Source organism: Hydra vulgaris, chromosome 02 (genome assembly GCF_038396675.1).
Source record: "Hydra vulgaris chromosome 02, alternate assembly HydraT2T_AEP".
Taxonomy (NCBI): Eukaryota; Metazoa; Cnidaria; class Hydrozoa; order Anthoathecata; family Hydridae; genus Hydra; species Hydra vulgaris.
The window spans coordinates 34,558,313-34,570,703 of NC_088921.1; the positions used below are offsets into that span (position 1 = coordinate 34,558,313).

At 26.3% G+C, this 12,391-nt stretch overlaps 1 protein-coding gene across 1 annotated transcript in view; it reads right to left on the bottom strand.

Moving 5' to 3' along the window:
* Positions 1-12,391, bottom strand: part of LOC100209468 (helicase-like transcription factor) — a 46,832-nt gene that overhangs the window by 27,154 nt on the left and 7,287 nt on the right. The window contains exons 3-6 of the mRNA XM_065790689.1: positions 12,197-12,323; positions 6,198-6,272; positions 5,412-5,669; positions 2,757-3,061 (exon numbers count right to left, since the gene is read on the bottom strand). Of these exons, the coding sequence (XP_065646761.1) occupies positions 2,757-3,061; positions 5,412-5,669; positions 6,198-6,272; positions 12,197-12,323 (765 nt within the window). The remainder of the gene's footprint in view (positions 1-2,756; positions 3,062-5,411; positions 5,670-6,197; positions 6,273-12,196; positions 12,324-12,391) is intronic.

Here is a 12,391-nt window from a genome sequence, read left to right on the forward strand (position 1 = left end):
TACTAGCAGCAGCAATTGCAAGGGCTGGTGGACAGAACCTCGATGATGGATCATTGTCACGTTCTACAGTCCGTAGAAAACGAACCTATCATCGATCAAATATTGAAGCCACTGTTCGAACTGAATTCTGCGATTTGGACAAACCACCATTAATCGTCCACTGGGATGGCAAACTGATGATAGATCGTACAAATTCTGCAGCCCCTAAAGCAAATGTTGACCGGCTATCTGTAGGTGTGACAGGTCACAATGTTGACAAAATACTTGGAATAGCAAAACTATCAGCTGGAACTGGAGAAGCCCAAGCAAAAGCAGTTATTCATCTGCTTAATTTCTGGGACATAATTGGTGATGTTATTGGAATGAGTTTTGATACTACAGCCTCTAACACTGGCTCCAAAAATGGTGCATGTGTAGTTCTAGAGAAACATATAGGTAGAAATTTGTTATATTTCGCTTGCAGACACCATGTTCATGAGATCATAGTAGCAGGAGTGTTTCGATCACTATTTGGACCATCATCTGGTCCCAACATACCTCTTTTCCAGAGATTTCAGCAATATTGGCCCAAAGTTAATCAAGGAAATTTTAAACCTCTGGATGACATTCGAATGAAAATATCCCTGGTGCAAGAACTACAAAATGAAGTGATTGCATTCCTCAAAGAAAACCTGCATGTTAAAATGCCAAGGGATGACTACAAAGAAATCATGGATCTCTGTCTGTTAATACTTGGAAAACTGCCTGATCAAGAAGAGAAAAATTATCATTTCAAGATCCCTGGTGCTTATCACATGGCTCGCTGGATGGCCAAGGTTATTTATTGTTTTAAGATTTATTTATTTCGTGAAGAGTTCAAGTTGACCACAAAAGAGGAAAAAAATCTCTGTGAATTTTGCTTATTTGCTAGTCTGGTTTATGTAAAATCTTGGATATCATGCACAAATGCCAGCGATGCTCCAGTTAATGACTTGTTTCTGTTTCAGCAACTTAAGCAGTTTGCAGTTGTGAATAAAACGATTTCCGAAGCAGCAGTCAAGAACTTTCAAAACCATTTGTGGTACCTTTCACCAGAATTGGTCCCACTAGCTTTGTTTTCAAACAAACTTCAAACGGAAGAGAAGCGAAAAATGATTTCCAACATGAAATTTCACGGTGAGAACTGGTCTGAAAGGTTGATCAAATTAAAGAACATTGAAAGTCTAGAGAAGAAATCTCTGGACATGCTGGTGACATCAGTTTCAGCAAGTGCGTTGCGGTCAATGAAGGTTGATATTGATTTTCTGTTCAACAACGATCCAGCTACCTGGAATGATTCCCCAGAATACCAAGAAGGAAAAAATTTAGTATATTCATTGAAAGTAGTAAATGATGCTGCCGAACGATCTGTGGCTTTAATGTCGATGTTTAATGAATCGATTACAAGGAATGAATCTGAAATGCAGAGGTTAATTCAGGTGGTTGAGGATCACAGAAAGCGAGTGCCAGATGCCAGAAAGTGTACTCTGAAGAGTTATAGTCCTCGCTAGCATTAACATTGCACGAACTATAACATTACGATAATTAAATGTTAATTGCTCATATGTTTTTTTGTTTATAATTTGTATTTTAATCAATGACAAAGAGTCAAAAATCCTTGTGTTTTATTTTGGAAAAATTCTGATATAACAAAAACCGCAGAACTTTAGTCGTATTGCAGTATTTTATTTCATTAATTTCTCTGCTAATAAACCAGTCTAAAGTGGATGTGGATTGTAATTTGTATTCAGAATTTAATATTTAGAGATAATTAAAACTGATCAAATCTGAAAAATCTAATTAACCGGGTTTTAGAAATTTGTGGAACTTTGTTACTTTTTCCATGTTTTTCACATTTTTCGTAAAACTTTATGGTCATTGAGCACCCCCTAAACATTATCTGATTGGAAAGATTTTTTGCACAGTTAATTACTATGACAAATGGCACAAAATAAACAACTATGCAATCAAATCTGAAAAAAAAATTTTTTTTGGACAGCCCTAATATATATATATATATAAATATATATATACATACACACAACCCTCAAGATTAGGAAAAATGAGGTCGGCAATAATTTGCCGACCTCAATCTTTTAGAGGTCGGCAGCAGGTCAGCTAAAAAAATTTGATACAAAGGTCTTACCATAAAACATAGAAACAAGGTCGACAATTTTATGCTGACCTTAAACACTTTTAGGTCGGCATTGCCGAATGCATATAACTCATATAATATATATAATGCATATAATTCTGAGGGTTGTGTATATATATATATATACATATATATATATATATATATATATATATACATATATATATATATATATATATATATATATATATATATATATATATATACATATATATACATATATATATATATATATATATATATATATATATATATATATATATATATATATATATATATATATATATATATATATATATATATATATATACACATACATAAATATATATAAACATAAATATAAATACACACACACACATATATATATATATATATATAGTGTTCAAAGTGGGGGAAAAAAAAGTAAAGGGATGGTATTCATAAATTAAAAATACCATCCTGCCTAACCATAGTTACATATAGAGATTTATAAGGTGACGGGATGGTTTAGACTTTATTAAAAGGTGATGGGATGGCATCCTGATCCACTTCGAGCACTGTGTGGGTGTGTATATAAATATATATGTGTGTGTGCAATATTTACCTTCGTGACCTTGAAGATGCAATAGTAACTGTATTATTTTCAGATATGTCTTTTTTGATATTGCTTTTATTTGTTGGTCTTGATTTACAATTTTTATTTATTCTCATTTTTTTTACTTTATACTTATTGTCTTCTAAATTAGGATGAAGTGGATTTTCATATGAAGAAATACTTAAAGAGATTTTATCATTTTGAGGAGAGTCAAGAAGTTTATCATCATTTTCAGGAATATTTAAAAGTACATCATCATCTGAGATTAAAATACTGTTATCACAATGTTTTCTTTTTGTACTTTGAGATTTGATCTAAAATTAAAAAAATAGAAATAAAAAAATTATAAACACGTTTGTATGTATACATACACACATACATACATATATACATACACACATACATACATATATACATACACACCATACACACATACATAAATACATGCATATAAACAAACATGCATATATATAAAACACATTCTAGTTTGGCTTCACCTACGTTATAAATCTTTACACTTTAACTTTTCTAGGAATTTACTCTCATACATTTAAAATTTCATAGAATTTACATTAATGCAAAACTGTATTGCAAAAATCTGACACTAACTCAACAGCCTGAAGCCTTCACCAATTCATCCAATAGACCAGAAGGACAAGCAAACTTGTTACGTTTGCTGGTCCTTTAACCATTTTTACTGCAAATAAACCTTTACTCCTTTTAAACTCTTTATTTAGCAACTTTTAAAAATAAGTCACTTTATTATAAAATATCCACATTTTTTATAATTCAACTTTTGCTCTTTAAATTTTAGTTTTTTAAAAATGATAAACTTTGTTTTTATCACTAAACTCAATATTTGTTACTCAATATAAAATATTTATTTTGATCTTGAAAATATGATATAAAATCTTATTATAAAACCATATTATTACTATTATTTTTATTATCATTGTTAAAAATTATGATTTAAACTTTATTACTTTAATTCATTTGATCATCAGAAAAAACTAGAAAAATAAAGCATACAGTGCAATGTAATATTAAAAACAACTGCAAATCACAACTATCTAAATGAATTTAGCGGTGATCTAATATTTTAAATAAAAGAAATTTCAAAATAAGCCATTAAATACTTTTATATCTTATTAAAATCTTATTGAATATTTTATAAATCAAATATAACTGTCAATTAAATGCTTGTAACTCTCAGATACGTTTATAAAATTAAAGACAGTTTGAAAACTAATATAGAGATTTTGAAAAATAATATAGTGATTTTAAAATATATCTTTTATTATTATTTTTATTATCAATTAATTTCTAATATAAAACATTTAAGTTTTTAAATAAATAATTCCTCAAGTTTCCCCTAAACAAAAATCCATTTTAATGTTTCATACAATGCGCAAATATCTTTAGTATAATTCTTTATTGGTTGATTTTTAAATTACTGTGTAAATTTGTTGGACCTTAAATAATAATATTTTTTTTTAATAAATTTTTATTTATTTATAATGCTTAAATTATCTGGGGTTTTAAAAAAACAATACATAAAAATATGTAAGTTTGACTATAATTTTTGCAGTAGTAAATTTATGGTTTTTTTTTTTTTTATTATTTTTGCAATATAATGAATTGACCGTTTCATTAAAACAGTGTTCAGGGTTTTTAATAAACTGAGAATTTTAGGACCAAAAATATTTCCAGATATCGCAATTCCTGATCACTTAACTCAAATCTTGCATATTATGAACTTATAACACGCTACACATAAACTTACACTTTTCTTCAAAAACTTTACCCCCTTCTGCATTTAATCACAATAAATTTTTATCTCTGACAAAAAGTCATTGTGATTCTTTCTTCAGCATGCTTTGTCAAATACTTCAAGAAAGCTTTTCTTTATAATTTTTCACATTTCTTATAAAGCTCTTGAAAGTTTTTCTTAAAATTATTAAAATTATTTTTCTTAAAATTATCTTAAAAACAAAGTTAATAATTATTAAAATTATTATCTTTGTTTTTAAGATAATAATTTTAATAATTATTAAAATTATTATCTTAAAAACAAAGATTTATATTGTTCAACCATCATGTTGCTGTAAATACTAGCCACTGACCAACTATTTTTTTCTGGCCAGTGACTCTTGTAAGACTAACAGCATACCATAAGACGAACATCTTGTTAACCTGTGCAAGAAGTGATGAAACATTTTCTTTTAGAAACTTACCTTTGAAACAGATTTTTACATTTGAATGCTTTTCCAAGTGTTTATCTGTTTCAAACTTTATTTTTACCAAATTTTTTTATATTGAGGTCATCACTAGGTCATTACCATTCAAGATCAATGGGCTCTTTTTTAACCATATCAAACTTAAACTCCTAGGTAAGTAGTCGTTGAAATAGCTAAAGGGTTATTGGACTATTAAAAAATTTTCTTTTAGGATCAGTTAAACATTATGACTAAGACATATAAAAATAGATATAAATAAAAAATAAAATTAAAAAATCTATAAATTTCACAGAGCATAATAACTAAATAAAAAAACTAAAAAAAAAAACTAATAAAAAAACAACAATTCAAGATTTTAATATTATAACTTTTCTTTTAACTATACTAGTAAAATTTGAGATCAAATGTAGATAAAAATCAATCTTACGTCAACAAGTGGCTTTTTATGTCTATAGTTTGTAGCAATAAGTGCAATCATCGATAGTGTTTTTCCAACACCCATATCATCAGCTAAAAGTCCACCATTAAGAGAACTTGGCCTTGTTTCTGTCATAAAATTTGTACAAGAATTGCAATACCATTTATCAACACATTTCCAAAATGGAGGTAAATCTGTACTATTTTCACAGGAAGACATCCACCCTAATGCTTGTTTTTGATGAGGATAAAGGCTTGTTTTAACAATCTAAAAAATAACTTTTTTTTGTTAAAAACAAGTTTATATATACACACACAGATATATATATATATATATATATATATATATATATATATATATATATATATATATATATATATATATATATATATATATATATATATATATATATATATATATATATATATATATATATATAAACAACACCACCTGAGTTTTGAATGGCATCTGGCTACCTCTGAAACAAACAAGAAATAAAAAGATTTTGGATCATTTCTCTTTTTGTGCAATTGAATTACAAATTAAATTCAAAAATATCATTTAAACAGTGATATTAACACATCTGGTCCCAAAATAAGTAACATTTTAAATTTGTTTTTGTTAACAAAGTTCTTATTTCTCCTAAAATAAACAATAGTATATGCAAATTCAACTTATGTAATTTACACTTTTATCTTTGCTTATTGAAGTTCAAAACAGAACAAAGCTATAAAAAATATTATCATAAAAACAATAGTGTATGTATAAAAAGTATGCCCAAAACCAGCAACTTACCTGGGAAGGTTCTTTACTCTGCAGCTTAGCAACATCAGTAAGATTTTCAAACAAACTTTCAAGTTCTTTATTGACCTTAATTGACCAAATTAAAGGATTTTATTTGTACACTTTTTATATAATTTTTTACATTTTTACATAAATAACATAATTCACTATAAAATTTAAAAAAAATATGAATATATTTCTTACAGAAAACATTTCGATAAAAAAAAACTCATTTTCTATTCATGATATATATACACACAAAAAAAGTGTATATATATTCATGATATATATACACACAAAAAAAATTACACAGTAAATCAATCTTAAGGCTTAAATTAGGAAATGGTTTTAAACTCTTAAATTATAAAATGGTTTTGAATCTTATTTGACATAAGACATTATAATTTATCATAAATAACACTTTCATTGAAACATTAAGATAAACAATTATTTAATATGGTATAATACATTATTTAATATGGTATAATATATTATTTAATATTAAATAAAAATTTAATAAAAAGTGGGAAATTTTTTAATGTCATTTGCAAACCCCATTATTTTGAGAACATTATAAATAATCTAATTCTCAATCGGATCCATTGATTGGTTAAAGATGATTATTTGAATATTTAAAGTTTCAAAAAATACTTTAATGATGTATGTCAAAAATAAAAATAAAAAATAATTGATAAACTGCAAATAACAATAACAACTAATTGTCACAACTTTAACATTAAAATAATCTAAAATGTTAAAAAATTTTTTAAATGCTTAGAAAAAAATTGTTTTAAATGTTTATAAATTGAACCTTTTAAAAGCGAATTTTGCTTTTGAAAAATTCTAAATTTTGCCATAAATTCTAAAACTAACTAGAGAAAAAATATAGAAAGTTATTATATTTATTACAAAAATATAAAAGTAAAAAATATAGAAACATAATAAGATTTAAGTTAAATTCCTAAAAAACGAACTTTCACATAATTGCATTAGTGGCAGAACAATTGTCTTATATCAATAATACACAAAATTTGATAATTTGGCAAAATATTTGCTACAATGAAGGGGAAATATAGCAATATGAATATAATAGAAGCATTTATTGTTTATAGATGTAACATTTTAAATCATAAAATTTTTAGCATATTTCTAGCCTTAATATTTTTTTTAAGCATTCGAATGCATTATTTTTAGTTTATTAACAAATTATTTTAATTAAAAGAAAAATTTGTAAATAAACTAAAGTTTATAAGAATTTATAGGTTATTTATGGCTTTCATGCTTTCTTCACTTCTTATTTTGGTCTAGTCAATAAGTTGTGTTTTGTCATCATGTAAATTAATGCCATTACCCTCCAGTACAGCTAATGTCATAGCGGGAAAGAAGAATAGTAATGAAAATTAACTGTTTAAAAAAACAATTAGGGTCCAAAAATGAACTGACAAAAATTCAATGATTAAGATCGAAGTTAACATTTTCTATTTAATGTTTAAAAATATTTATTTCGAAATTCACAAATGTAGATCATTATCGAAAACAGGGAAAGCAGAATAGTATCTAAAAAAAACTGCTTGAAAAAACGACTAATGGATCAACGTATTTTAATTATAATTAACATGCAAGGAGTGTTGCTACATTGACTGACAAATAGGTAGAACATGCAAGGAGTGCTGACACATCAACTGAGGATTTGGTTTGGGCAGGCAGTCTATGAATTTTTTTTTTTTTTTAAATTATTCACCTCCCCAAGGCTGAGAACACCACTAAAGTCGAGGAAGCTACTTTTTGTGGTTGCAACCCTCTCTCAACTCTATATCTCCGAAACACGAACCTCAACAAACAAGGTCGCTGCGCGGAGAAACAAGTTGAGCGCTGTACTATCAGGTATTTTGTTGGGATCGAACTTGGAACTTCTCGCTTATGAGGCAAGCACTCTACCACTACACCACTACCGCAATTTAAAAAAATGAATCATAATTTTTTTAAATTAATTTTTGACATTCAATTATTTCAAATAAATTTTTGACATTCAAGATTGGGGGGGGGGGGGGGGGCTAGTGAACTCAGGGGCCCTTTTGCAAATTAAAGTAGCTTCTTTTTTATATATTTTATTTGTAAAAATAAAATAAATAATAGAAAAATAATTAGTAGCTATAATGTACAGTTACACCCTGTAACTGTTGTGGCTCCTATGGCCTTAGGGGTAAAATATTTATTTTAAATGTGTTTAAAAAAATTTCAAAGCTTTTCTAATAAAAAGAAGACTATTTTGGTCATAACACGATGAATAATACAAATATACCTAATAATATAAAAATATAATATATCTAATAAGATTTTACTCTAAAATTTCTTCTGAAAATATATTTTAAAAAATGTAAAAATTGCGCTATCAATTATAAGTACTATTAGTCAAAAATTGCTGCTGGGGGCAATTCTTGTCCAATTTTGCACATCTTGGTCTCATTATTTTAATTTTCTCATAACTAATATAAAAATCAGAACAAATTTTTTTACTTCACCCTATACGTATCAAGTTCACCCATATTGACAACATTAAGTGTACCACAACTATTTCTAGTATGCGAAAACAAAACCATACACTTGTGTGATAAACAGCCTAATAAAGTCAAAGAAGCAGCCTTAATGAGCCAAAAATTTAAACTAACAAAGCACCCTGGCAATTGTGTAGTTATAACTAATGGTGGTAAAGTGACAACTAACAATGACAACTTTGCAGCCTTTATTTGATTACTTGAATTACCAAACTTCATTTCAGGCATTTTTATGACATGATATACTTAAAAATTATAAGATAAAAGATATTTTGGTTACCATGGATATTTTGAATCTTTTTTCAATTAAAGAAATAACTTAACAAAAAGGTTGACCAGTCCTTATATCAACTATATTTTAATGAAAGAAAGTATTCAACAAAAGGTCAAAGCAGTATGTAAAAAATTTTTTACTATGCAAAATGTTAACATTTTTTAATTTTGATTTAAAAAGTTATTAACTTTTTTAGATTTTGATGAAGAACATCCATAAAAGTAAGTATAACCTGAGTTGTATATTTATTTTACAACAATACTCATAAATAGTATATATATAAAGCAAAAATGAATATCTAAAATTACCATTCACTAACAGTTTTTTAGTTATCTATAATTTGCTGTATGTATTTATAAACTTATTTGCTTATAGTTATTTATAGCACTTATATAATTTATTTATAAATAATAAAGCAATAGTTATTTATAGCTCTTATATAATTTATTTATAAATAAGTAATAAAACAAAAGAACCTTTAAAAAACCTTTTAAAAATTTTATAACTGTAAAGAAGTTCAGACTAGTTGAAACATATATATTACAAAATTAATAACAAAAGAAACTCACTGAATTCTACATGCTGTCAAAAGAAAGCATTTTTAAAGAACAAGTTAGCAAAAGTTAATTAAAAAATAATATGTTTTGCAAGAACTTAGAACTAACCAATCATGTTCTGAATAACTCATGAACCATGTCCCAAAATTACCTAAAGTTTCGATAATTGAAGACAACATAGTCAAGCAACTAATAATTGCACCCGCAGAAAAATTTTGCAATCGAAAGCTCTGGAATCCTACAAAAATATCAAGGTTTTATACTAGAAATAAGCACACAAAAACTCATAATTCCATGCAATCTTACTTTCACACCTTTTAAGTGGAGATCACATTCTATTAAACACCCCTGCTATTGGTATGACTATTTCCACCAAAAAAGTTACCAAAAGACATTTGAAAATCTGAAGACAAATCATAACAAATTTGCTGCCAATGAATCGGTCAATCATAAGCAAAACCAAGAAGCTCAATGTGATTAAAGTTAAAGCATGTAAACAACTTGCTCTGAAAGTTATGCATGTAAACATACTTTAAAGTTGAAAAATTCTGCACACTTTAAGCTATGAAACTTAAGACTCTACAACTACACTACAGAAGTGTTTTTTGTTGGTTAAAAATTTACTGGATGAATATTAGATTCCAGGAAACAATTTAACAGTTCAAGCAATCATACCTCTTCTTGTCAGCCACCTTAGCACAGACTGTATTATGCAATACTCCAGAATTCATTCAACAATATGGCAAATTACTTTAATTAACATTTTCAGAATTCATCAACATAATGGCAAATTACTTGAGTAATCTAACATTAAAATTCAAGTTACTTCTAGGGCCATTTTCCTATTTTTCCAGAATGTTTGTCTATAAAATTTCAGAACCTTTTCAGGATTTTATTATTTAAAAATAAACACCATTGAGACTAGCTTTTTAAAAAAATATAAAAAAGCAACATTTATTAACAACTATTGGGTTTTTTAGTATGAAAATAATAAAATATCAACTAAGAACTATTTCAAATGTAAAACACTGCCAAGTTCTTTGTTTAACTTTATTTCAATCGAAATTCATCAATTTCTTTCTGTTTGGCTTTATATTAAGTCTCATCCTTTTGTTGAAACTGTTTTTAAGTGCTCTAAAAATTCTTATTCATCTAGTTTTTTACCTCGAACATCAGTTGTTTGGGATTTGCTTCCACCATCTTGTTTTCCTGATTCATATTATTTGAAATACTTTAAGCAACCTATTAATCATTATCTTGCTCTATAAATTTCATCTTTTTTCTTCCAGCAACTTCCAACTCTAATAGTGGTTGTTTGCAGCCTTGTTGGAAGTGGAGATATTGAAAAAAAAAGGTCCTACAAGAGATCCTATAAAAATCATAAGGGACATTCCTAAATGAAACTGGAACTGGATTTTATATTGGATAATCCTATTATAAATCTATAAATAAAAATATTGTATTTAAAACATTCAAAAAGCAGACCTGCACCCAGATAAAACCCTATACTTTTTGACCCGTGTGGGCTTCCAAATTAATGCGACAGAACTAAAAATTCCATAATTTATAAACTCCAATATTAATAAAGTCCAACATTATTAAAAAAAACAAATTAACACATAAAAAAATTGTTATTTTTGTGAATCATACATGACAATTTATATTATTAATTTTATCTATGTATTATATAGTATGAAATTATATTTATGTGAATTTAAGTAATGATTTTTATATCATTAAAAGTTAAATTGTGTTGTTAGCATATTTTAAAATTCTGCATTTTAATTAAATTTTATTTTAAACTGCATTAAAATTTTTTAAACAACTATTAAAGTTACTAAAGAAACCTAAATTCATTATTTAAAAAAGATCATGTTTCTTTATTATTTATTTCTCAAAATTGATTTATATATAACATAATAATCTTTTGTTTGTTTTATCACAATTTTTTTTTTTTAATTATATGTATTTAGTATTTAATGAAGTTTTCAATAAACAATTAATAGATATACCTTATACAGTTACCAATAAGATATATTTAAAGATAATTTATGTTCATAAATAGAACTTATGTCATACTTAATATGATTTTATATTAAAAACAAAAAGTTTTAATTGCATAAGGAAAAAAAAATCTATTAAACAAAAACACTTAAAAAAAATTTTAAAGTGTTTTTGTATAAAAGAAATTCTTTCAAAAAAAAAAAAGTTTTATGGTTATTTTTACACTTTTAAATGATGGAGACTTTTGACCTATTTTCTTAACTAGGCCAACCAGCACAAAACGTGTTTAAAACATCTAAAATATGTATTTAAACATTTAAAAACATGTCCTGTGACAACTGGCTAAAAAAAAAACTACTTTTAAAAACCTATTCACAGTAGAGGCTTTTTAAAGAGATAATTATTAAAAAAAAAAGTGACCTTATTTTTTATTTTTTTGGGGGAGGGGAAGGTGTGGGTAATGGGGAAAGTAGAAATTTATTGATCAGTATATCCCAAACTATTGCTGGGTATGGCACTGAAAAGGAATTTAATCTCAACAAATATAAGAAATCAAAATAACACAAAAAAAAAAAGAAGAAAAAAGATGAACTAAACTAAGTTTAAGTATTTAAATTTTACCTTTTCTTTTGAAAGTTTTATTAATTTGCCTGCACTGAATTTATTTGCAACATAAGCAGACTTTTTTTTCTGCTGATTAATTTGTGACATAGCCCATGAACTACCCCAAGATGGTTGTCTAATGAAACTAGTAAATAATATATATAAAAAAACACAATTAAAAATAAAAACATTTATTTATATATATTTATATTT